The sequence below is a fragment of the Phocoena phocoena genome, chromosome 8, assembly GCF_963924675.1.
Source record: "Phocoena phocoena chromosome 8, mPhoPho1.1, whole genome shotgun sequence".
NCBI lineage: Eukaryota > Metazoa > Chordata > Mammalia > Artiodactyla > Phocoenidae > Phocoena > Phocoena phocoena.
In genome coordinates this window covers 65,837,300-65,864,189 of record NC_089226.1, presented here as the reverse complement: position 1 = coordinate 65,864,189, position 26,890 = coordinate 65,837,300, and the positions used below count along the sequence as shown (strand labels likewise).

The window sequence follows — 26,890 nt, the reverse complement described above, 5'->3', positions numbered from 1 at the left end:
AGCTTTCTCAGGGGGTTAGGGGAGGACTGGTGGAGAGCACTGAGGAAGAAGGAAGTCCCTGAATAGATGAGAAGAAAGGGGCTTTTGAGCTCATTAGACCTGGCTTGAACGGAACTCCCACTCACAGGCTGCATGGCATTGGACACATTGCTCAACCCTTCTGAGCTGCATTTTCCCAGGGGCTTGTGAAGATTAAATGCCCATTCTAACTGTGTGTGAGGCACGTGACCCTCTTCGTGTTGCGGGACTCAATAAATACTGTTTTTGCCTCTATTTTTTTTTTTTTTTTTTACATCTAGAAAGTTCTCAGCTATGATTTTGTTTTTTGGGGTTTTTTGAATTTTATTTAATTTATTTTTTTATACAGCAGGTCCTTATTAGTCATCCATTTTATACACATCAGTGTATACATGTGAATCCCAATCACCCAATTCATCACACCACAATCCCCACCCCCGCTGCTTTCCCCCCTTGGTGTCCATACGTTTGTTCTCTACATCTGTGTCTCAATTTCTGCCCTGCAAACTGGTTCATCTGTACCATTTTTCTAGGTTCCACATATATGTGTTAATATATGATATTTGTTTTTCTCTTTCTGACTTACTTCACTCTGTATGACAGTCTCTAGATCCATCCACATCTCAACGAATGACCCACTTTTGTTCCTTTTTATGGCTGAGTAATATTCCATTATATGTATGTACCACATCTTCTTTATCAATGGACATTTAGGTTGTTTCCATGACCTGGCTACTGTAAATAGTGCTGCAATGAACATTGGGGTGCATGTGTCTTTCTGAATTATGGTTTTCTCTGGGTATATGCCCAGTAGTGGGATTGCTGGATCATATGTTAGTTCTATTTTTAGTTTTTTAAGGAACCTCCATACTGTTCTCCGTAGTGGCTGTATCAACTTACATTCCCACCAACAGTGCAAGAGGGTTCCCTTTTCTCCACACCCTCTCCAGCATTTGTTGTTTGTAGATTTTCTGGTGATGCCCATTCTAACTGGTGTGAGGTGATACCTCATTGTAGTTTTGATTTGCATTTCTCTAATAATTAGTGATGTTGAGCAGCTTTTCATGTGCCTCTTGGCCATCTGTATGTCTTCTTTGGAGAAATGTCTATTTAGGTCTTCTGCCCATTTTTGGATTGGGTTGTTTGCTTTTTTAATATTGAGCTGCATGAGCTGTTTATATATTTTGGAGATTAGTCCATTGATTCGTTTGCAAATATTTTCTTCCATTCTGAGGGTTGTCTTTTCGCCTTGTGTATGGTCTCCTTTGCTGTGCAAAAGCTTTAAGGTTTCATTAGGTCCCATTTGTTTATTTTTGTTTTTATTTCCATTACTCTAGGAGGTGAATCAAAAAAGATCTTGCTGTGATTTATGGCAAAGAGTTTCCTTCCAATGTTTTCCTCTAAGAGTTTTATAGTGTCTGGTCTTACATTTAGGTCTCTAATCCATTTTGAGTTTATTTTTGTGTATGGTGTTAGGGAGTGTTCTAATTTCATTCCTTTACATGTAGCTGTCCAGTTTTCCCAGCACCACTTATTGAAGAGACTGTCTTTTTCCATTGTATACCCTTGCCTCCTTTGTCATAGATTAGTTGACCATAGGTGCTTGGGTTTACCTCTGGGCTTTCTATCTTGTTCCATTGATCTATCTTTCTGTTTTTGTGCCAGTACCATATTGTCTTGATTACTGTAGCTTTGTAGTATACTCTGAAGTCAGGGAGTCTGATTCCTCCAGCTCTGTTTTTTCCCCTCACGACTGCTGTGGCTATTTGGGGTCTTCTGTGTCTCCACAGAAATTTTAAGGTTTTTTGTTCTAGTTCCGTAAAAAATGCCATTGGTAATTTGATAGGGATTGCATTGAATCTGTAGATTGCTTTGGGTAGTATAGTCATTTTCACAATATTGATTCTTCCAATCCAAGAACATGGTATATCTCTCCATCTGTTGGTATCATCTTTAATTTCTTTCATCAGTGTCTTATAGTTTACTGCATACAGGTCTTTTGTCTCCCTAGGTAGGTTTATTCCTAGGTATGTTATTCTTTTTGTTGCAATGGTAAATGGGAGTGTTTCCTTAATTTCTCTTTCAGATTTTTCATCATTAGTGTATAGGAATGCAAGAGATTTCTGTCCATTAATTTTGTATCAGCTTTCTTCTGATTTCCATTTGCATGGAATATCTTTTTCCATCCCCTCGCTTTCAGTTTGTATGTGTCCCTAGGTCTGAAGTGGGTCTCTTTTAGACAGCATATATATGGGTCTTGTTTTTGTATCCATTCAGCAAGCCTGTGTCTTTTGGTTTGAACATTTAATCCATCCATGTTTAAGGTAATTATTGCTATGTATGTTCCTATGACCATTTTCTTAATTGTTTTTTGGTTTGTTTTTGTAGGTCCTTTTATTCTCTTGTGTTTCCCATTTAGAGAAGTTCCTTTAGCATTTGTTATAGAGCTGGTTTGGTGGTGCTGAATTCTCTTAGCTTTTGCCTGTCTGTAAAGCTTTTGATTTCTCCATCGAATCTGAATGAGATCCTTGCCAGGTAGAGTGATCTTGGCTGTAGTTTCTTCCATTTCATCACTTTAAGTATATCATGCCACTCCCTTCTGGCTTGTAGAGTTTCTGCTGAGAAATCAGCTGTTAAACTTATGGGAGTTCCTTTGTATGTTATTTGTCATTTTTCCCTTGCTGCTTTCAATAATTTTTCTCTGTCTTTAATTTTTGCCAATTTGATTACTATGTGTCTCGGCATGTTTCTCCTTGGGTTTATCCTGTATGGAACTCGCTGCGCTTCCTGGACTTGGGTGGCTATTTCCTTTCCCATGTTAGGGAAGTTTTCGACTATAATCTCTTCAAATATTTTCTCGGGCACTTTCTCTCTGTCTTCTCCTTCTGGGACCCCTATAATGTGAATGTTGTTGCGTTCAATGTTGTCCCAGAGGTCTCTTAGGCTGTCTTCATTTCTTTTCATTCTTTTTTCTTTATTCTGTTCTGCAGCAGTGAATTCCACCATTCTGTCTTCCAAGTCACTTAACCGTTCTTCTGCCTCAGTTATTCTGCTATTGATTCCTTCGAGTGTAGTTTTCATTTCAGTTATTGTATTGTTCATCTCTGTTTGTTTGTTCCTTAATTCTTCTAGGTTCTTTGTTAAACATTTCTTGCATCTTCTCAATCTTTGCCTCCATTCTTTTTCCGAGGTCCTGGATCATCTTCACTATCATTATTCTGAATTCTTTTTCTGGAAGGTTGCCTATCTCCGCTTCATTTAGTTGTTTTTCTGGGGTTTTATCTTGTTCCTTCATCTGATACATAGCCCTCTACCTTTTCATCTTGTCTGTCTTTCTGTGAATGTAGTTCTTGTTCCACAGGCTGCAGGATTGTAGTTCTTCTTGCTTCTGCTGTCTGCCCTCTAGTGGATGAGGCTATCTAAGAGGCTTGTGCAGGTTTCCTGATGGGAGAGACTGGTGGTGGGTAGAGCTGACTGTTGCTCTGGTGGGCAGAGCTCAGTAAAACTTTAATCCGCTTGTCTGCTGATGGGTGGGGCTGGGTTCCCTCCCTGTTGGTTGTTTAGCCTGAGGCAACCCAACACTGGAGCCTACGGGCTCTTTGTTAGGGCTCATGGCGGACTCTGGGAGGGCTCACGCCACGGAGTACTTCCCAGAACTTCTGCTGCCAGTGTCCTTGTCTGCACGGTGAGCCACAGCCACCCCCTGCCTCTGCAGGAGACGCTCCAACACTAGCAAGTAGGTCTGGTTCAGTCTCCCCTGGGATCACTGCTCCTTCCCCTGGGTCCCAATGCTCACACTAGTTTGTGTGTGCCCTCCAAGCGTGGAATCTCTGTTTCCTCCAGTCCTGTTGAAGTCCTGCATCAAATCCCACTAGCCTTCAAAGTCTGATTCTCTAGGAATTCCTCCTCCCATTGCCCGACCCCCAGGTTGGGAAGCCTGACATGGGGCTCAGAACCTTCACTCCAGTGGGTGGACTTCTGTGGTATAAGTGTTTGCCAGTCTGTGAGTCACCCACCCAGCAGTTACGGGATTCTATTTTACTGTGATTGCGCCCCTCCTACCATCTCACTGTGGCTTCTCCTTTGTCTTTGGATGTGGGGTATCTTTTTAGTGAGTTCCAGTGTCTTCCTGTCGATGATTGTCCAGCAGCTAGTTGTGATTCTGGTGTTCTCACAAGAGGGAGTGAGAGCACGTCCTTCTACTCCGCCATCTTGGTTCAGGTCCTTTGCCTCTATTTTTCCCTTCAAAGCTGAGCTCGGAAATGCCAAGGAAGGCCTGGGGCAGGGACTGGCTCCTCTTGCCTGTCTCTGGGGGTCAGCTCACCCTGAAAGTGTGAATGTGTTGATTGCTCCAGCCCTCGGTGTGCTAACGGTGCATTTTCTCCCTCACAGAGGAGCTGAAGGAGAAGCTGTCAGAGTATGTGGACGAGGTGAACGGCCAGAAGCCAGGCTTCATCAAGGTCGTGCGGCACAGCAAGCAGGAAGGCCTTATCCGCTCCAGGGTCAGTGGTTGGAGGGCCGCCACTGCCCCCGTAGTGGCACTCTTTGATGCCCATGTGGAGTTCAACGTGGGCTGGTAAGTGCCCATCGGGAGCTGAGGAGGATGAGTCCCAATGTGTTCCAGGGGCTGTGGCTCAAATGGGTGCAAAGCCTGCTGAGATCGCAGTCGTGATGGGGGAGAGGAGAGATCTGGGTGTACGGGTGACCAGGCCACAGGGCTGGCCCTTCAAGGTAGGGGAGGGTCAGGAATCAACAGGTCAACACACAGTGTCTCAAGTGTTGGTGGTATCAGGTGTGACTCAGGCTGGTGTGGTCCTCTAGGAGACGTGATGGGAGAGAGAGGTAAATGCTAAGGGCAAAGCAAGAGTTCCAGCCCAGCTAAGGACCAGGCTGTGACCCCTGGGAAATGGAGAGCTGGACCAGACACAAGGCAGAAGCCCAACCCCCAATACAGGAACAGGACCGAGAGGGCAAAGGGAGCCAGGGTGACTTGACGTTGTCACAGGTGCCCTGGGCTCCCCCAGATGCCAGGCCAGAGGTAGCACAGCACCTCAGATTCTTTCTCCTGGTAAAACTAGGTCTAGAAAATCTTTCTTTCTCTGTCCAGGGCTGCTCAGGTGCTGGGTGGGGCATGGCCTCAGTGGCTTCAGCCAAGCAGGGACAGGGCACCTGATGCCAGCATCCCTGCAGGCTGGAGGGCGTTCTATGGCCCACTGTGTGTGGCTTTGCAGAGAGCCTGGGCTTAGGGGGTCCCAGGTGCTGGGGATGGCCGAGTGAACCACCCTAACCACTATGCATGATGGTACTGGGGTCTGCTGTCCACCCCACCCCCAGACTCCAGGTGCCACCCTCTGCCTCCCTGGAGTGGGGTGAGGTGGGCCCTTTAGCAGGAAGGGGCAGCGGGCACGCACACAGCAGGACTGGGTGGAGGCATACTTTTCCATAGCAGGCCCGAATTAAGGCTGTAATGCAGCCACTTTTTATAGCTGAAGTCACTGCTTGCCATTTGTGATGATTTAAAAAGCATTTTCACTGGATTTATGGCCAGAAGAGGAGAGGGACACTTGCTATTTCAAGCTGATTTGGATAAACAATTGTGCAACAAATGCATTTTTAATGAGAAGCTTATCATTCCTGTCTGCAAACATTTTACTCGCCTCGTGCCCCTAGGGGTTCCGGGCTCCGTGGAAGCCCGATCCCCCCACCTCTCCTTGGGCAGTGGGGACGCGTGGGGTGCGGGTGGCATGTCTGGAAGGACCGAAGCAGCATCACACAACGGGTGGAAGTAGGTTTGTTCTCACTTCCGTGTCTCTGCCGTCCTCATCTGCCTTTTCCTCCTGGCTGATGCACTGCATTTTAGCAAAATCAAAGCCCAAGTTGAAAGCTTCCCATGGAACCTCAGATCTGCTCCTTTCTTCTTTCTTAAGTCTTGGATTTCTTTTTTTTCTAATGGAGAAAAGGAAATCAAGCAGACACCAGGATCTGAGGCACTAAGAATCTGTCAGCTCAGCCTGGGACATGCTGAAGGAGGGGTCAGGCCTCTTGCTAGCCCGGAAGCATGGGGGTGGGAGATGGAATAGGGAGTCTTTCCCAGGAGGCAGAGCAGCTCTCCCCTGGAGGAGACGGCCAGGAGTTCCTTCCTTCTTCTGTGGGGGAAGGAACTTTAAAAGGTGCCAGTTTCCCTCTCTCCCTCTCCCCTGCCCAGGGCTGAACCCGTGCTCACCCGCATTAAGGAGAACCGGAAACGGATCATCTCGCCATCCTTTGACAACATCAAATACGACAACTTTGAGATAGAAGAGTACCCGCTGGCCGCTCAGGGCTTTGACTGGGAGCTGTGGTGCCGCTACCTAAACCCCCCTAAGGCCTGGTGGAAACTGGAGAACTCCACGGCCCCAATCAGGTAAAGCATTCTTACCTGGGGGTCTCTCTGTCTTGTCTTCCAGGCAAGGGCTCCCCTCCCAGCCTGACCCTTGTTTCCCAAACTCCAGCTGCATCAGCAAGTGACCTTCGGTCACAGCTTACAGGTTTTGACGATCCCTTTTAAAAGAGCTGTGGCACCCAGAATCCATTCAGAGTCTCAGAGTTACTCATTTCAGCACGTTGCTCTGGGACACTTGCTGGGCGCCAACTGCTGTGCTGGGGATACAGAGTGATCAAGACTCGATTCCTGCCCCCAAAAGCCTGGAGTCTAGTGAAAGCAGAGAAAACAATTGGAATAAAATAAGTGGGATCACAAATTATTCCCCATGCTGGTGGAAAGTGCATGAAAATTGGGGAGAATCCTTTTCGGAGCCCGTAGCATTCGCATTTGTTTTTTCTTAAGGGCAAGTAAGAGATTGCAAGGTTGGGGCAGGGACACTCATATTCAAAGGAGCAGAGTGAGTTCATGGACACAGAGGAAGTACAAAGGGACTGGAAGGAGGAGGACAGGGAGCGGGGAGCCCCAGGCAACGAGGCCGGAGGGGCGAAGAGGCAAGACCAGACGCCACAGCACCGTGTATGCTTGGCTAATGTTTGCGCTTATCCTGTAGGACTCAGACAAAAGTGGCTTCAAACTGCCATTCAAAGATCCCAAACTCTTTCTGCCTTTGCTGCTGCCTTCAGAGACACCCAAGTGACTCCTCTACGTGGCCTCTATTTTATGGGTCAGGACTCTTGAAACAGCCATCCCCGCCAGCCTTTATTTCTATCTGGCTAATCACAGATCAGGTGCCTTCATGCTCCCTTCTGATGCCACACAGATGGCATCAGAAGGTGGCCTAGGGGACAGTTCCTGGAATGAAAGAAGAGATTAGAAACTGTTGTTGCTTTGTATTACGTGAGGGAGAAAGATTACGCAAAATTTAATTGAAAGTGAGAGATTACTATCTGAGATGGCATTTTTTCCTTGCCAGAAGGAAAAAACTCTATTCATGTTTAAAACAGGATAGAAGGGCTTCCCTGGTGGCGCAGTGGTTGAGAGTCTGCCTGCCAATGCAGGGGACACAGGTTTGAGCCCTGGTCTGGGAGGATCCCACATGCCGCAGAGCAACTGGGCCCGTGAGTCACAACTACTGAGCCTGTGCGTCTGGAGCCTGTGCTCCGCAACAAGAGAGGCCGCGATAGTGAGAGGCCCGCGCACCGCGATGAAGAGTGGCCTCCGCTTGCCACAACTAGAGAAAACCGTCGCACAGAAACGAAGACCCAACACAGCAAAAATAAAAAAAATAAATTAATAAACTCCTACCCCCAACATCTTCTTTAAGAAAAAAACAGGATGGAAGAGAACCCCACCTAGCTTTCCTGCGGTTGTCTCTGTCACCTGTCTGTTAGGCCTCTGCCACACTTATGTGGTTAAATATTTGCTGGGAGGTCGCTGTGTACAAGGGCCTTTTACACACATGGTCTCATCTGCTCGTCATCATAACCCGATGACAGCTCACTCATTGTGTCATTCCAGTTTTACAAGATGAGGAAAGAAAGACTGACAAAGGGGAATGACCCTGCCAAGGCTCCAGCCAGTGCAGCCAGGATCCAAACCCAGATCAGCTAGATTCTGTACCTAGTGTCATCCTCCTAGGCACCCACTGTTGAGCTCAGAACTGGTGTGGCTGAATTCTACCCCCAGGTCTGTTGACTGCTATTGGAGGGAAATATGCCATAACTCAATGAGCGGTCTTGCAGTAGACTGCACTGGTATTAGCTGCTTCTGTTCCGGGCATCGCTAAGTGTATCAGCCTAGACTTAGTCAGTAGACCCACATTCTAGGTCCTTGACAGAGAATATCATCTCAGCCTCAAATATTCCATCACCTAATTTTTATCAAAATCCTAACTGAGAGAAATTATATTAATGGAAGATTTTGAAAGAACATTCTTGGTTTATACCTGGATGAAGACAGCCCACAGAAAGCTGTGGGTTATACAAGTGTATCTTGCCCACCTTGGAGCTGCGCTTTAGTGCTTTACCCCCGCATGATGTAAGCTATAAAAAGAGCCCAGAGATATCTTCTGTTGCGTTCTAAAGGGATGGCTTTAAGCTTGTTGTCCTCTACATCCCAAAGTGACCCCTTTAAGAAGACTGACATGAGAAATTTCTTTCAAACTGAAAGGCCTGCTATTCCTGAGGAATTAGTATGACATTTCTACCTGGGAACTGTAAGTCTTACTTCTAAGACCATATGTGTTCATTTTCACCTTGGCCACCAGGAAGCTCAGGGTCAACTTTGTGGGTCCACTTTAAGAATCATGAAAGAAGACACATGCATTCTAACCAGCCTCTAATTTTTGGTGGAATTTTAGTCTTTTCAGACATTTATCTATTTTTTTCAATGTATTTTACGTTCTCTTGTAAGCTATTTCTAACCCTTTTGGGAATCAGAAGATATAAATCAGAAACACTTTCAGGCTGAGTAGGTCCACTTAATACCCTAGGCAGTTAATAAGTAATGAAGACTGAGGGGGCCTGTGCTCTTCTCAGAGTACTGTTTTAGATTCTGTTCTTTCCCTGACTGGGTCTGGCCATTTAGGGAAGGCCCCCTACTCTGTATCCCAGAATGCCCTGGCCTGCTCAACATTTGAGATATGGGGATATATGTTTATGTATAACTGATTCACTTTGTTATAAAGCAGAAACTAACACACCATTGTAAAGCAATTATACTCCAATAAAGATGTTAAACAAAACAAAACACATTTCAGTAACATCAAGGAAAAGGCGGAGAGTCCACTCTGCAGGGCTGATGTTTTAAAACCACCATGCGTTTAGAGGGGGGATTGTCTGGGCTTCTTCAATGTGCAAGTGCATCTTTTAAAGTGATCTTTTGAGTACCAGTTATGTCCCAGAGGTTTTCAAGTGCTTTACATTATTTAATTTAACCCTTGTGAGGTTATAGTTGATTCTATTTCATAGATCTGGAATCAGAGGCTCAGAGAGTCTAGGGAACTTCTTTCAGAGATGCACAGGCAGAATGGGGAACCTTTCCCCTAGCACTCACCTCTAAAGCCAGGTCACACGTCCCCACCACCAGAGTAGGAACTCAGCCTAAAGGAGCGGTGGCTTGAGGTGGATTGACTGTCCTGGATGCCTGCGGTCTGTGGAAGCTGAGGCCATTCAGAATAAAAGGCTGTAATTTGAAAGCAGGAGGGGCAGGGACCCCAAGGCACCAGTCTCTGCCCAAGCAGCCTCCTGCGTCAGCATTCTCCAAAGAAATGGCCTGCAAAATGGCTGTTTCTCCACCTTGATGAGATTACAATTTCAAAGATGGGTCCATTTGCATTTGAGTGACAGTTTTCTCATCACTAAGGATTCTTCATTTCTCCTTTTCTTTCCCTCCAGTTCCTCAGCCACCAGCTGATAAAATGCTACGCAGGGGCTAGAAGCGGTAGCAGCGTGCAGGGGAACAATGCAGAGTAATTTGATGCTTTCAGCAGAGAAGCAGCCCACGTGCGCTCCTGCTGATTCACCTAATGTTAATCTCTCCTCGTGACGTTCTGCATCGGATGTCTGTACACAGCCATGTATCCCACGCTTACACTCGCTAAGGAAAGGCCTTCCAGCTTCTGGACCCACAAGCTGTTGACGTGTTGCTCCAGCCTAAGATCCCTGCTGAATTCCAACCCAGACCAGCTAGCTAGGCCGTGCCTGTTAGATATCTCCCCCTAGTGACCCACAGTCACTTTAAGATCAGTTTTCCCAGCATGGACTCCCTCTTCCTTCTGAAACCAGCTTCTTCTCTATCCCCCCTATTGATGGGTGGTCCCCACTCCACCATCACCCAAGCAGAACGCCAGCTGGCATCCAGATTCCTCCCCTTCTCTCATCTTCATAGTTCCTCTGTTTCAAAGTTCTGCTGCTTTTACCTCAAAATATGTCTTTAAATAATCTCTGTCTCCGGTCCTGGTACTCTGGTCCAGGTCTTCATCATTGCCCATCTGGATATAGCAACAAGCTTCCCAACTGGATTCCTCGATTTCTACCCAATCTCCTCCGATCTCAATCACCCCACAGCTGCCTGAGTATTCTTTTTCCAAATACAGATCTGCTTATACCACTGTCTGCTTAAAATTCTTCTTTGACACTCATTTACCTACAGATAAAACCCAAATGATTTACTATGCTATCCAAAGCCCCAACTCGTCTCTCTAAAGGGACCAAGGTGAAGGGTGGGAAAGCTGGCGTGGGCGCCCGGGCAGAAACAAAAACTGGCTGTGCAGTTTGGAGTGCAGGGGTCAGGGCAGCCAGAGATACAGTCATGCAGTGTCCACTGGTAGGCTGAGCACTACTTCTCTGGGCTGACATACATGCAAGCACCACCAGAAGTGATGGCTGGTCCCAGGACACAAGCTGTCTCCCACTGCCCTGCTGAAACAACCTCCCTGGAATAGCTGGTGAGGGTGGACCCAGGAGGGCCTCTTGGAGAGCAAGGCCCACACCAGTTCTGGCAGCAAACGAAGGGAGAGGACCAGATCCTCCTGGCAGGAAGGCAGCACTGCCCTTACTGCTCTGGCGGCCCCCATGAGACAGCCCCTCTGCTAACCAGTGGCCATCTCCCCATGCCCTGCAGGAGCCCTGCACTCATTGGCTGCTTCATTGTGGACCGGCAGTACTTCCAGGAGATCGGCTTACTGGATGAAGGCATGGAGGTCTACGGAGGCGAGAACGTCGAGCTCGGGATCAGGGTGAGCAGGGTTTCCCACCCGTAGGGCGTGGCTCAGCTCCCCAGAGGGTGAATGAGTCCAGGAGTGGAGAAATGGGGCTCAGGGTTGAGGGTGGTGGACTGATTCTGGACGTCCAGTGCCTAACCTTGGTCCATGTGTATGTGATCAGGGCTGGTGGGGATGGGATAGAGACACAGGTAGGGACCTATAGAATTTTCAGGAAGAAAAGAACATCAGAAACTACTTTGGCTGGGGTGGAGACATGGGAGATTTGAGCTCCCAAATCAAGGGTGACATCTTGGCTAAAATCAAACACAGACTTCTCAGGGGTGAGAAAAGGGGTGCTCCAGGAAGGGGCTGCTGAACAGGAGGGACCCTCAGAGCCACTTCCTTATGCTGTCACCTCCCTTTGGGATTTCTTACTCTGTTATTCTCCATCTCCCCCACAGTGGCCACCAGAGCCTTCCTAAAGACTTTGTCAAGAGAGGGCTCCAGAGAAATAAACTCACGGGGAATAAACAGCAAAACACAGCCAGGCTCACTCCACGTGGGTTTCTGACCCACCACGCGTTGGTCAGACCCTCAGGCCCGTACATGCCTCACACTACTTTCCAGAGCTATCCGCCATCCTGCCCCAAGGTACAGGGCCCTTTGCAGTTATCAACGTGCGGTGTGAATCCACACCAGGTACAATTTAATCTCTCATCCTACAGGAACATTTCCAAGGCTCTGGCCCCTTTCCCTCGGCCCATGCAAAGATAACTCCAAAATGAACCCCATCCCTATGACTGAGGGACACATTAGGTCCCTTGGCAGGTGACAGAAATATGATCATGGATACAAGGAAGGACCTCGTCCACTACAGGGAAGCCCACCCCTCTGTCTAGGCTGTGGTCCTAGCCTCATGAAGAAACCAACATGCAAGCTGTGCTTGTCCTCACAATGCCCCCCACGGTCCTCTCCACAGGGCTCTTTAAGCAGCCTGGCACACCATGTGCTACAGGCTCGCCAGCCCCTGGCCAGCCCTTGTACCTGCTGGTGTTCATGGCAATCATCTGAGATGTTCCCCCTCGCTGCCTGCCCTCCATGCAGTCCACCCAGTATCTGCCTGGTTCCCACTAGTGACCCCATTCTTGCCCCTTTGGCCTTAGTGTCTGTATCTGGCGTCTCTTGTTCCTAATCTTTGGTGTCCTTCAAGGACTCCAGCTTGAGTACACCCGCCTTACCTCCTATCTTCAACCCACTGGGCAGTCAGCTGTCCCTGGACAGTCCTCACCCTGCCCTGAGGGGAGACTGGGCACCTCCAATGAGCATCTCACAATACCTCCAATAGCCTGGCAGGCAGTGTGGGCCTGACTTGTCACCCAGACTTAATACTAGGGCTTTGAGGTCTGGTGGCAGGAGCAGCTTGCCTGAAGCCAAGCTTAGGAAACGCTTCCAGACACCTGTTTTCACTGAAACCCAGAGAAATCTCTTTGGAGACAGTCAAGATGCATGGGCTTATTGGGGAACTAATATATTCATAGAGGACAGAGGCTGCATAATCACCCTCGCTTCTCCGCTCTCCCTACACTGGTCATTTATTCACCATTTGCATCCTCACCATCTCATTTCCGCACGTTCCTGGATAAATGCTTGCTCCCAAACATAATATTTTTTACTAGGAGCTGCTGCTGGGAATTGGCTGAGTGGGCAGGACCGCCTCCAGTCACTTATGTTCTCTGGGTAAAAATGTCTAGGAATGGAGAAAGGAATTAGATTTGTGAACTGTGCTTCCAGCACGTATGTGAGTCAATCACGGAGTGGTGGGAGGCTCCTGCCTTTTCCTTGCCTAGATTATAAAGCTGCTCTGGAGTGTGGGCCTGGGTGAGGCTTTCAAATACTTTTTTAAAATTTGGGGGTTTGATGCTTGGGGTGTAAAATACAGTATAAAATGTTGCCTAGCTTTTTTTTCTCTGTCTCTTCCCTCCCCTTTGACAGAGGTGAAGTATCATGGAGTTGAAGGAAAGGTGGCTTTTAAAGCAGGGACCCAACAACTTGTTGGCTGGTAGAGCTGAGGACAGAAGGAGGGGCTAGTTAATTTGAATTTCAATTCCAGGTCCCCGCTAAAGGGATACAGAACCTCCAGCCATCTTCAAAATAGATGTTCGCATTTTGTGTGGTTATTAGTGTTTTTCTTTCATGTTTATGAGTTAACATCTCAGTGCCTCACTTTCTCCATCTAGGATCTCCCTTCGGTTACTCCCCAGGATTATATGTAAAAATGAGAGACATTGCTTTCCTCCCCTCATTTATTTAGAGGCAACTTATTCAAAGTCCTTACCCATTTGGAACACAGAAATAGAGCTGTTTGCACAATTATTCATTACCTGTTCTGGTACTTAACTTATATAATCCATCTACAAAACACCCTAAAAAGTAGCTGTTATCATAATACTCCTTTTTTCAGATGAGAAAATTGTGAAATAAAGAGCTTACATAATATGTTCTCAAGGTCATATGACTTATAAGAGGTAGAGAAAAGATTCAACCCTAGATCTTTATGATTCAAAAGCCTCACTAGCTAGATATACCACAGTGACCTAGGGATAAAAGTCCTTTGAGCATTCCCAAAAGAGTATTACAATGTCCATGCAGTAATTTTCTTCTACTTTACTCACAGTTGTGTCTACTGAGTCCTCATTTAAAGCCTTATTCTTATTTTGCACTCAATTCTAATAAGCCTTTCCCCCCCCACCCAGTTTATAAGTCCACAACTCAGTGGGGAAAAGAAGAACTGCTATGGGCAAGCAGAATGAAAAGCGTGAGAAGTAAGAGCTGACATTGAATAGGAGACAGATTATACAGATGATGGCTATAAAATACTAGAATATATAAGAAAGTATTCAAGAGCTGGCAAGGAATTAAGAAGTTGTTAGAAACTGTTATCTGTTCAGTTGAGTCCCCTTTAAACTATGTTGAAATTCTAACCCCCTGTACCTGTGAATATGATCTTATTTGGAAATAGGATCTTTGCAGATATAATCAGGTTAAGATGAGGTCATACTGCATTAGGGTGGGCCCTAATCCAATATAACTAGTGTCCTTATAAGAGAAGGAAAATCTGGGCACAGACAGACACTGAGGGAAGATAATCATGTGAAGATGGAGACAGAGATTGGAGTTATGATGCCACAAACCACAGAATGCCTGGGGCTACCAGAAGCTGGAAGAAGCAAGGAAGGATCCTCCCCTAGAGGCTCTGGGGAGAGCATGGCCTACAAATACTTGATCTCAGACTTCTAGCCTTCAGAACTGTGAGAGAATACATTTTTTGTAGTTTTAGGTGATCCAGTTTGCTGTGCTTTGTTATAACAACCCAAGGAAATCAATACAGACACCAAAAGCTAAGTGAAAGTAGGAATCAGAGAAAGCCTGAGTCCATTATATTTGAAGAACGTGATGATTTGAAGTTTGTGATTTCCCAGTTTCATGGAGTATACAGAGGACAGGATACAAAGCCTAAGGCTTGACCAGCATTAAGAATCTAGTAAAATATTCCCTACCCTTTACCTCCCATAAAGCTGGAACTGCAAAGGCCCATTATCTGAGTATAAAGATGGGCTAGAAATACTCCCACCCACATTTTCATCATTAGAGTGAAAATTGCCTGTCTCAATCTTGTGCTAGGAGGAAAGGAAAAATTCTCTTCTGTGAATCCCTCCCTTGGATCTATCATTCAAAATCAAAATACTTCATGGTTCAGAAAATCTTGAGAGGAGAATTTAACTTAAAGCTGTTAGAAGTTCTTAGGCATCTGCAAAAGTGTACATGAATCCTCTCTGGGAAAAACCCCTTTAACCCAAGCCAGAAAACTTCTCACAGCTAGAGTTCCAAGGAATGTGAGTTCAGTTTTTTTTTTTTTTTAAATCATGAAACAGACAAGGGAAAAAGAAAGAACCAAGAGCAAACACCAGCAAAAGCATTAGATAGCCAAATGTGATCTACAAAGTCTTCAAGTATTGAATCTATCAGAAGTAGGATATCAAATAAGTTGTATAATATATTTAAATAAATAAAAAGAGATTGAAATTATGAGTAAGAAGCAAGGGACTATAAAAAGACCAGTCATATTAGTATAAAAATAGAATTTCAAACATGAGAAATACAAAAATGTGAATTGAAAGCTTAATGGATGAATTAAACAGCTAGATGGATATTGTTAAAGGAAAAAAAATTGAGTAAACTGGAAAACAGAGCTGAAGAAATTATTCAACATTACCCCAGGAAGACAAAGGAAAAAATATGAAAGAAAGAGGTTGAGAGACATGTAAAAATGAGAGAGAGTGTCTAATATCTTAGAATTCCAAATGGAGATGATAGAAAGAGGATTAGACAAAAGCAATATTTGAATATATAATGACTGAAAATGTTCCCATACTGATGAAAGACACCAATCCTCAGATTCAGGAAGTCAACCTATCCAAAGCAGGATAAATACAAAAATATTCACATTTAGACATATCATAGTGGAACCACAGAAAGCCAAAGACAAAGGAGACCTTACAGCAGTCAGAGAGAAAAGGTAGACTACCTAAAATTTAATGATAATTAGAATAAGAGTGGATTTTCCAATGGCAATAATGGAATTCAGAAGACCATGAAATAATATCTTCAATATCTGAGAGAAAATATCAACTTTTATATGTATACTCAATTTAAAAAATCCTTCAAAAATAGGGAAGAAGAAAGCCATTTTCTGACACACAAAAACTGAGTTTGCTACTAACAGATCCTCAATAAAATAAATTTTAAAAGACATCCTTCAGGTGTAAGGAAAATGAGCCAAGAAGGAAATCTGAGATAAAAAGAGAATAATTAGCTCATATATGAGTAAATCTAAAGAAATATTCATGGTAAATAATGTATTGCAAAGTTATAAAAACAAATTAAAACTACAGTGTATGATGACAATTGCAAATAAGTTGGGAGGGGTGATTGTAAATAAAGTGCCCTAAAATGCCTATATTATTAATGAAGATGGAAAAGATTCTGGTTGACTTTAAATTCTGATAAATTAACCATATTAAAATTTCTTGGGGGGCCATGAAAATCATATGTATAAAAAGTATAACTTCCAAAGTAGTAGAGGGGAAAAATGAAATATGAAAATGGTAAGAAAGAGAAATAAAACAGGTGGTACAAGAAAAAAACATATAAAATGGTAGAAATAAATCCAAATATATCAGTAAATATGGTAAATTTACATGGGCCAAATTAAAAGACTAACATTTTTAGACTAGATTAAAAAAAAATATCTGTAGGCTCTTTATCAATATAAACCTGAAATATAATAATACAGAAAAGTTAAGATATAAACGAATGGAAGAAGTCATAACAGGTAAATACCAATCAAAAGAAAGTTGCTGTAGTTATGTTAATATTAGAAGAAATACCATTACAAAATACTTTAGGATAAATAAGGAAGATTTCTACAAGATGATAATATGTTAAGCCCATCAGGAATATATAACAGTTGTAAGTTTTTATGTGCCTAATTGCACAGCTTTAATTTATATGAAGTAAAAATGGATAGAATTTCAAGGAGACATCAACATCACCACTAATGTAGTTGAGGATTTTAATAAATTTTCCCAGTAATTGATAGACCAACATAATTAATAGTTTGAATCGAATGGGCATATATACAACACTGCATCTAACAACTACAAAATTGAACAATTTCAAGGGAGTAACGTCACATAAAACATGTTATCCCACCACGATGGAATTAAATTAAAAATCCATAACTAAAAAGTATAGGCAGAAGCCATATTTTTGGAAATTGTGAAACATTTCTGAATAACTCATAGGTCAAAGAAGAAATTGTACTAGAAATTTGAAAATATTTTGAACTGAATGATAACAAATATACTACATATTATGTTATGTGAAATGCAACCAAAATAGCACTTAAGAAAAATTATAAATCAGAACAGTATGGTATTGGCATAAAATCAGACACATAGATCAATGGAACAGAGCAGAGATCCCAGGAATAAACTCATGCATAAATGGTCAATTAATTTACAACTAATGAGCCAAGAATATACAACAGAGAAAAGATGATCTCTTCAATAAATAGTATTGGAAAAACTGGACAGCCATATGCAAAATAATGAAACTGGACCATTATCTAACACCATACACAAAAATTAACTCAAAATGGATTAAAGACCTGAGCGTAAGACCTGAAATCATAAAACTCCTAGAAGAAAACATAGGCGGTAAGCTTCTTGACATCTGTATTTTCAAAGCTCTTTCCCTACAGTTATCCTATTTAATGTACACAGCAATCAAGTGCTATAGGCAAGCCAGATATTATTATCCTAATCGTGTTATACAATTTAAAATGTTTATATTGGCCAAAAAAGTTAATTCGTTCTATGGTTTATTATCTTATTATTAAAATCATTATTTTAGCAACAAAGTTAACAAGAAATCAATTTAAGTACTCTGTAATCTATAAAGTGCTCTATATTAAACATGATCATATCTATTATTATTAGACATGTAGATGTATATGTTGCATATACAACCATACGTTTCATATAGTGCTTTATTTTTTTAAGCATGCTTTAACTTGTAAGGAGTATTGTAGTCCTACTATAAGCAAGTCCCATTGCTTGGGGCTTGGTGATAGTCACCAAAATTCAAAGTACTGCATTAGAGCATACAGTTGGCTAAACCTAGATTATAGGCCCATGCTTAGTTGCCAGGGGTCAGGGACCCTTTCAGGTTCCATGGGCCCAAGTATTACACATGATGTGGTCCCTCATATAGGAAGGGAATTTAGAACCTTAGAATTTAGGTACAAATGTCCTCTAAAACATGTAATATAATATCTAGGATATTGTACTCCATATCCCAAACATTTTATCATAAATAGGATTTTTTTAAAAATCTCTTTATTATGAACAACTTCAAACATATCCAAAAATAGAGAGAACAGTATAATAAATCCCCTTGCATCCATCACCCAGTATCAACATTATCAACTCATGGACAATTTGGTTTTAATCTCTGTCCCTACCCAATCCTCCCCAACTCCAGTTATTTTGAAGCAAATCTCAGACATTATATCATCAAAAAAAATTTCATAAAATAGAGAAGAACTTTTTAAAAGAAACATGATCACAATACTATTTACATCCTAAAAGAATTCCTTAATACCATCAAATATTCAATCAGTGTTCAAATTTCCCCCAATTCTCTCATAACATTTTTTTACTTTGTTTTACAATTGTTTCTTGAATCAAGATCCAGTTGATTAATATATCTTGCAAGTCTCTATTAATCTACTGGATTTCTTTCTCCATCTCTTTTTTCTCCTTGTAATTTATTTTTAAAGAGATCAGGTTACTTGTCCTGTGGAGACTCCCACAGTCTAGATTTTCCTGATTGCTTTCCCCTGATGTCATCTAACATGTCCTTCTGTTCCATATATTTCTTCTACATTGCTAGTTAGACCTAGAGATGTAGGTTCGATTTTGTAGCAAGAATGTTTCATAGGCAGTACGCGCGTACTTTTATCACAAGGTACTTAATGTCTTGCTGTCTCTTTATCCTGTTTCATTGCTACCTCTAACATAAACATTTTGCTTTACTTTACACTTTAAAAAAATAAAAGGGAATATGTATATATTTACATCTCCTCTTTTTTAGATAAATGGTAGTATGCTATGCACACTTTTCACTATTTTGGTTTTTTATTATATAAATTTTTTTCTGAACACTACTTTGTAATAGTATATAGGGGTATTCCTTATTGTTTTTTCATAGCTGCATGGTATTCCAATGAATGCACATTCCATGGTTTATTCTACCAGTTTCTTGTTGAGGACACAGTGCTACAATGAATTGTCTCGTGCATACAGTTTTTCATATTTTTCTGGATTATTGTTTGAATAGGTTCCTAAAAGTGAAATTGTGAGGTCAAAGGGCAAATGCATGTGTAATTTTGCTAGACATCATCAAATATCCTTGCAGAGGGGTAGTATTTTTCCCACCAGGAATGATGAAGGTGCCTGTTGCCTCACAGTCAACCAACAAAGTATGTTGTGGAATATTTGGGATATTTGGGGTGTTGCCAATCTGACAGATGAGAAGAGGATTTCAGAGTAGTTTTAATTTGCATTTCGCTTATTAAGACCTAGGCCGAACAGCTTTTCACATGATTAAGGCCATTTGCATTTCTTTTTTCCATGAGCTTTTCATATCTTTGGCCCATTTTCCTGCAGGATCGTTAATCTTTATTTTTAGAGTCTCTTTACACATTAGGGATGGTAATACTTTACCTATCATATACATTGCAGATACTTTCTCTCAGTGTGTTACTTGTTTTTTGTTACTTGTCTTTTAATTTTTCTTCTGGTGTTTTTTTGCCATGCAAGTTTTTGTTTGTTTGTTTGTTTGTTTGTTTTAATGTAAGCAAAAGTCTTTTTCCTTCTTGCTTCCAGAGTTTAGACAGAGTAAAGTTTACCCACTACAAGGGTAAAGAAAAATTCACCTATGTTTTCTTCTAATACTTGTAGGGTTGTATTTTTTACATTTTAATCTCTGATTCATTCAGAATTGATCCTGATGTATGGTGTGAGGAATGGACCCAATGTCTTATTTTTCTATATGGCCATCCAGTTATCCTAACACCTTCTGTTTAAAATTACATCTTTTCCTCACTGGTTTGCAATACTACCTTTATCATAGACTAAATTGCCGTACATATTTGGGTCTGTTTCTGGATTTTCTATTCTAGTTCCATTAATCTGTTAGTGTATTCATATACTAATATCACACAATTTAAATTATGTAGCCTTTATATTGTTTGTAAGTTCAAACTTAAAAATGTTTGTAAGTTATATTAAGTTTGTAAGTTGGATTCTGGCTTGCCAACTGTGTATCATGGAGATCTTGGATTCAAAGGAAGAGAAGATCTGTGAGAGACAGAAATATCACCTTTCCCACTTCCTTCCTATCTAGACTTTAAAATACTTAATGTCAAGATTTATGGCTACTTAATTTTCACACTGTTGCTTGGAACCTAGTATGTGCTCAATGAATAGGTTTCAAATTTGAAGGCTAGTCAAGTGTAAGAGAATTTATTCTATATATCTCAGAAAGTTAGAGCCATGAACAGTGGGGTGGAAGCTGTAATGGATGTAGTTATCAATTCAATATGAGAAACAAATATTAGAATCGTAAAAAGGAAGGGATGCCTAATGGAATCGTGAGCTCCCTATATTAGGATATGAACATGACCACCCCTCGGTATTACTAGAAAGAGATGAGATTTATGACCAAAACACTAATAGTTAATAGTAGTGTAGCAGTAATTATATGTGAGCTACTGTCCTAAGTGCTTTACATGTATTAACTCCCTTAATCCTTGCAGCAACCTTGTAATGTAGAATCTTTTATTACCCCCACTTCCAGGAGGGTATACTGAAGCACAGAGAAGTGATATAACTTGCCCTAGGAAAATGGTAGGACATATATACACTACCAAATGGAAAATAGATAGCTAGTCGGAAGCAGCTGCATAGCACAGGGAGATCAGCTCGGTGCTTTGTGTCTACCTAGAGGGGTGGGATAGGGAGGGTGGGAGGGAGATGCAAGAGGGAGGAGATATGGGGATATATGTATATGTATAGCTGATTCACTTTGTTATAAAGCAGAAACTAACACACCATTGTAAAGCAATTATACTCCAATAAAGATGTTAAAATGGTAAAGCTGAGATTTCAACCCAGGAAGAGTGGCTTCAGAAACCATTATGCCTTATATAGATAGGCATGGTGCAGTGGCTTTCAGTAAGAAATCAGATCAGATTTCTCATGATCTCCTTGTGGGTTCATTTATGTGTGTATTCATTCATTCATTCTTGCCAGGTGCTGGGAAACTGGAGGTGAATGACATAGACCCTGTCTTTGAGTGGCCTTCAGTCTAGCGGGAGAGACCCCCGTCTTCTAAGTATCAATACTAATCTAACAGATTATAGAAAATGTCATGAGCTTAAACAGGATGTTTTGACCCCTTCCTCCATTGTGACTTTAAGGACTTCTGTGTTTTTTGATCTACCAATGGCGACTGTAGTAAGTATACAACTCAGAGAAACGGCTGACACTATTTCTTGTGAGAGTTCTAAAAAAAAAAAAAAAACGCAAACTATTATTCTTTTTCCAAATTATGAGTAGTAGTAAAGATCATCAACATGAACTAAAGCAACAAACAAAAATGAACACAGTAAAAATTTTAAAAGCTAAAAAATTGATTGAAGAAATGAATAGTAATATAATTTACATCTGCAAAATTTGATTCAGGAAAACTAAACTTGGTTGAAATCATGACCACAAAAAAAAACTCTGTGATGGAGGCCATAATTGTAAAAAAGATGTAGATTTAAAAATTGCTGATAGATAAGTCATATCTTAGTTGTAAAATCAATGCAAAAAAGTATTAACCCCATGAAAATAAGTCTAGTAAAATAAAATTAGAAAATTAGCATAAAAGGAAATATATTTTAATTACATTATATAGAAAATTGACCAAGAGAATTAAAGTCCCTTAATGATATTTATTCCAGAAAATACTTCCTGGATGAAAATTCATCATTGTGAATATAATTCGGATTGAAGAACTAAGTAAGGCACAACCCAGTGCTATGGATCAAAATGGCAAGGATGAAAGATGCTGTGTGCTTTACAGTACCACCCAAGAGGGAGTGACCCCTCTGCCCCTGGGAGCTGGCTGAGGCTTCACAAAGGAGGCAGCATTTAGGCTGGGCCTAAGCAATGAAGGTGTGTTATTCAGGTGGGAAGAGGAGGACAGGTGTTCCAGAGAGTTGAGGTGACACGTGCAAAGTGACAGCTGAGAAAGACCATGACTGTGGCTGAACTCTAAGGCTGGGAACTGGGGGTCTGTAACATGGGGCTAAAACAGAGGGCCAGTGACAGACAAGGTAGAGCCGTCAGATGGAGAAAAAGAGTGGTCATTGGCAATGCAGCGGGTGGCCTTCGGTGGGCTCTTTGCTCATCCTGGCTTGTCCAACATTTTCATCAGTGACTTAAGTAAAAGGAAAAGGTGAACTTATGGTGGATGACCTATTACTGGGAGAGTCCAGACAGACATTTCCTTGGTTTCTAACATTGGCCTTTCTAGGTCTGAAATGTCTAAGAGTTGGTTTAGTGACATCAACTCTTGGGCAACAAAAGATTATTATTTCATAAAGCAGATACATGCTTCACAGTTGGTAGCAGTATTAGGCCACAAGTCTGGAAGATGATAGTAATATTATTAATCATAACAATAACGAGTGGAGGAACTTCCATTTATTGGATGCTATTGATCTATCACTTTGTTTATATTATCTCGTTAATTTTTATGTAAGTCCCATGAGGCCCGTGTTGGTATCCCCATTTTGTAAGTTAGGAAGCTGGAAGTAATAGGATAAAATGCCTCCCCAAATCACTCAAGATAAGAACCAGCCTGAGAGGTCTCGAGGTTCATACCTTATCACTGTGTCACGAAGCTCCTCCACCTCTGCCTTCAGGGTTTAAAGTTGTCCATGGCATAAAGTTTAATTTCAGGAGCTAACCTGGGTCAGCGTCACTTTGGAAAAGGACCACAGTACTGTTTCAGTGCTTGAGGTTTCAGCCCAAATCCCTCATGGGAGACGGGGCCTGGTTCAGACAGTACCACGCAATGTCTTCACCTGAGGTCGCAGGAGACATCAAAACTGGAGGGGGTGACAGAGACAAGAGCTGAGCTGAAAGCCAGAGTCCAGAGTGTCAGAAAGGAGGTAGATTGGGGAACTGCCAAATGAGAAGAGCTGGTAACAGGAGGCCAGAAACCTGGGTTCAGGGCGCCAGAGACACAGAGGAGGAAGAGAAAGCAAAGCAGGGGATGTAGCAACTGCCCAGAACAGGCATCGCCATTATTTGAAACTTTTACAAAATATATCTAGGGTTAAAGGGCTAGAGACTTTGCTAAAATTACTAGTGAAAGAGGCCCAAGCAAATGTATGTGTGCTTGTTAACCCTGCAGGATACTGAAGCGCCCGAGGGACCACACGGTTCCCCCCAGAGGCCTTGGGCTTAGAAGGCTGAGTAAGCTCATTGCTGACATCACCGTTGTTCTCACCCAGCCTTGGGTGAGAACAAGGACGCTAATTAAGAACACTGGATACCACGATTTTAGGTACTAGTCTCTGCCAGCACAGAACAGAGACGTGAAAAGGAAGAGAAGGCGTGTGGGCACCAGTGTGCTCGCTCAACTGGAAAGGTCTCAGGAGACCACCAGAAGCAACATCTCATAGAAAGCCTACACGCAGATTCTCTGACCCACCTCCCTGTCCCTGGAGACAGAGAAAATTAAACACCTTAAATTGGATTTTAGTCTGTTGCTTCTAAATGGTATGGTTGGTCCAAGCCAGCTGGAGCTAGAGTTCAGAATAACCCGCAAGCTTAGAGCAACACGTCCTTCTGGGGGGGCGGGGGATGGAGGGTGTCGTGGGCTGCCACCGTTTTGTATCATTCTTTTGTGAACTGGGATCTGTTGTGGCATTGTCCTTCAGCTGCTGTCATGGGGTAAATAAAGCCCACAGGAGGCTGCAAGCCGTACAATGGAATAACTATTCCATCTATGCTGTCTTCTGAGGCCAGGGATTTCAAGACATGAGACACAGGTTTCAAGGTTGCGGGCTTTTGTTCTTCCTAAGGGCATTTTCCCAGTGACTCAAAACTTTTTTTTTTTTTTTGGTACGCGGGCCTCTCACTGTTGTGGCCTCTCCTGTTGCGGAGCACAGGCTCCGGACGCGCAGGCTCAGTGGCCATGGCTCATGGGCCCAGCCGCTCCGCGGCATGTGGGATCTTCCCGGACCGGGACACGAACCCGTGTCCCCTGCATCGGCAGGCGGACTCTCAACCACTGAGCCACCAGGGAAGCCCGACTCAAAACTTTTGCTAAGGCATTGTCCATGTGTTCCCTTAGCGCTGTGTTAGATGCTAATAGTGGTCTGAGTGCTCATTGGAGGTCAAGACGTAGCCTTTCATGGTCCTTATAAATGAGTTATTAAAGTTTGACAAAGATGGCATTGAGATTTCAAGCCCAGATGCTGAGAGATTTGGGGGTACCATTGACTAAGAAAGGGGTCTTTGGTGTAGAGAGTTGGTTTGTGGGGAAAAATGGGGCAAGTTTGATATTAGAAATAACAATGGAAATAACCAGAAAGCTCGCATTATTCGTCCGTCTATTTATTTACACAGTGAACATTTATTATGCTGCTGTGTTCTGCACTTGGCATTAGGGGAGAAATGTAATACCCGGATCTTGACTTCAGCAAGGAGCCAGAACTAAAGGTAAAGAGAAGATGTGGAGGTGAGACAGGGGATCAGGTGTGCCCACGGAAGGTACGAGGATGGAGGAGCCCAGAGAGGATGAAAGTCTGAACTAGAAAGAGATTTTAGAATTGAGCATGGTCATAGGAAATGGGGCAGGTGGCAGGCTGGTGCCCATAGTTACAGAGAAGAATTGACTAGGAAAATAAGAGCTGGGTTGGTGGAAAACCACAGATGTCATGGGAAGCATTTCAGGATTGCACTAGTCATGGTAAGATGACCACATGATAAGAGCTACCATTTATTCATTGTTTACTTTGTGCTCGGTGCTTTTGTTTATTTAATACTAGACACCGTGCTGAGCTCTGGGCATACGGTGATGAACAGGATTGTCTACATTGTACCCTCTTAGAGCTTACATCCTGGTGAGTTTTATGCTGTATGTCATTTCGTCCTGAGAACCACAAGAGGCTAGAATTATTATCCTCATTTTACAGACGAGGAGACTGAGGCTCAGAGAGGTTGAGTCAGTTGCCCAGGTCCCACATAGAAAGAGTTTGGTGGAGCTGGGATTTGAACACGGTTGTCTGATGCCTAAGCCTCTAAAGCCCTGAACTGTGAGAATATGAGTGGAGAAAGGGCATCCCGATGCAAGTGGAAGAAGCCTTTGAGGGGACAGTTGGGATCAAGGGGTGGTGATAGAATACAGATTTCAAAGGAGGGATTGAGGGGCAAGGAGTTTAGACATTTTATTTGACCAAGAATGGAGGGAGAGGGATTCCTTGAAAACTGCTTGCAGGCACAGGCCAAGTGCAAGGGCCCTGGGAAAATATGGACTTGACCTTGAGAGAGGAGTTGACATTGTCTTTCTAGGTGGTCAGCGGTAGCCAGCCCTGCTCTGTTGGAATGTGTGCCACTAGGCGTGGCCTCCTGGGACCGTGGGGCCTGAAATTCCCAGGGCCCTTGAGGTCTGAGCATCCTGGGGCCTACGAAGCCTAAACTTCCGGGATCGGGGTCTTCTCTGCTTGCGATCTCCATATGGGAGGGGAGCTTAGCGCCCCAGGCAGCCCAGAACCAATTATTCTGCCATGCTGGGTAGCCAGAAGGTATCTGAAAACATTGAGAGGAAGGCTCTTTGCCATAGCACATTATCTTTAGCTCACCAGCCATGCAGTGACTCTGCAATTACAAAGCAGCCGTGGAACAGACACAGCTTAACAGTACGTTGTAAGTTTTATGGTTAGTAAAGATAAGTGCAAAATTTATCCCTAAAGAACAAAGCAATTAAAAAAGTACATAATGAAGCAATTACCTAGAAATGGTGGGGAGCAGAAGGAGAGGACCCATGGACAATTTTATTCTGGAAGGGTCTTCACACTTACGTTTCTTTAATTGTGTTCAATGAGAGAGCCATAGCAAAGTAAGATTAATAAGCTGTACAGAAGAGGTAACAATTGATAAAGGGGTTTGAGAGCCAAGCTGAAGAAAATGTTACCTTGTTAAAAAGTTAGGGCCAAGGTGGAAAATAGCTATAAAGGCCATTATTGGGACCATTAATGAAACTTGATTATAGGCTGTGGATTAGATAATAGTAATGTCTCAATGTATAATTTCCAGATTTGGGAAAAAAAAGCAAGAGCAAAAGCGTAAAAAACCTGGGAGCCAGCAATGGATGTTAAAGCTCCAGAGAGTCAGTTTCTCACTCCTGTACTTATTCTTTTTTTGTTTTGTATTTTGTCTTTCTTTAATTGAGTCTGCCTGCTGCTGTGTGTTGTACCCTTGGAAGGTAACTTCTTTGCCACCATTACATCGTGTTTCCAATTTTCCAGGAAGGGACCACCAGGCAAGGCCAGAATCAGCTCCTCAGAATGACTGATAGAAACTGAGCAGGGATTGCCCCCGCCTTCCTTCTCCTGCCCCTCCTCCTCTTTCTCCTCCCCTTCCTCTCCCCTTCCTCTTCCTCCTCCTCCTCCCCTCCCCTTCCTCTCCCTCTCCCTCTCTTCCTCCTCTCCCTCCTCCTCCCCCTTCTCTCCCCTTCCTCTTCCTCCTTCTCCTCCCCTTCCTCTCCCTCCCCTCCCCCTCCCCCCTCTTCCTCCTCTCCCTCCTTCTCTCCCTCCTCCTCCCCCTCCTCCTCCCCTTCCTCTCCCTCTCCTCCCCTCCCCCTCTCTTCCTCCTCTCCCTCCTCCTCTCCCTCCTCCTCCCCCTCCTCCTCCCCTTCCTCTCCCTCCCCTCCCCCTCCTCCTCTCTTCCTCCTCTTCTTCCTCCTCCCCCTCGCCCTCTTAAGCATCAGCGTCTGTCTCCGCGTGATCACCATCCAGTGTTGTGGTTTTCTTTGGAAAAATCCTCCTACTCACAAAT

The 26,890-nt window shown here is 43.2% G+C and overlaps 1 protein-coding gene across 2 annotated transcripts in view; it reads left to right on the top strand.

Moving 5' to 3' along the window:
• Positions 1 to 26,890, top strand: part of GALNT18 (polypeptide N-acetylgalactosaminyltransferase 18) — a 360,452-nt gene that overhangs the window by 237,011 nt on the left and 96,551 nt on the right. For both annotated transcript variants that reach the window (XM_065881395.1, XM_065881396.1), the window contains exons 4-6: positions 4,411 to 4,594; positions 6,224 to 6,421; positions 11,066 to 11,180. In XM_065881395.1, coding sequence (XP_065737467.1) covers positions 4,411 to 4,594; positions 6,224 to 6,421; positions 11,066 to 11,180 — 497 coding nt within the window. The remainder of the gene's footprint in view (positions 1 to 4,410; positions 4,595 to 6,223; positions 6,422 to 11,065; positions 11,181 to 26,890) is intronic.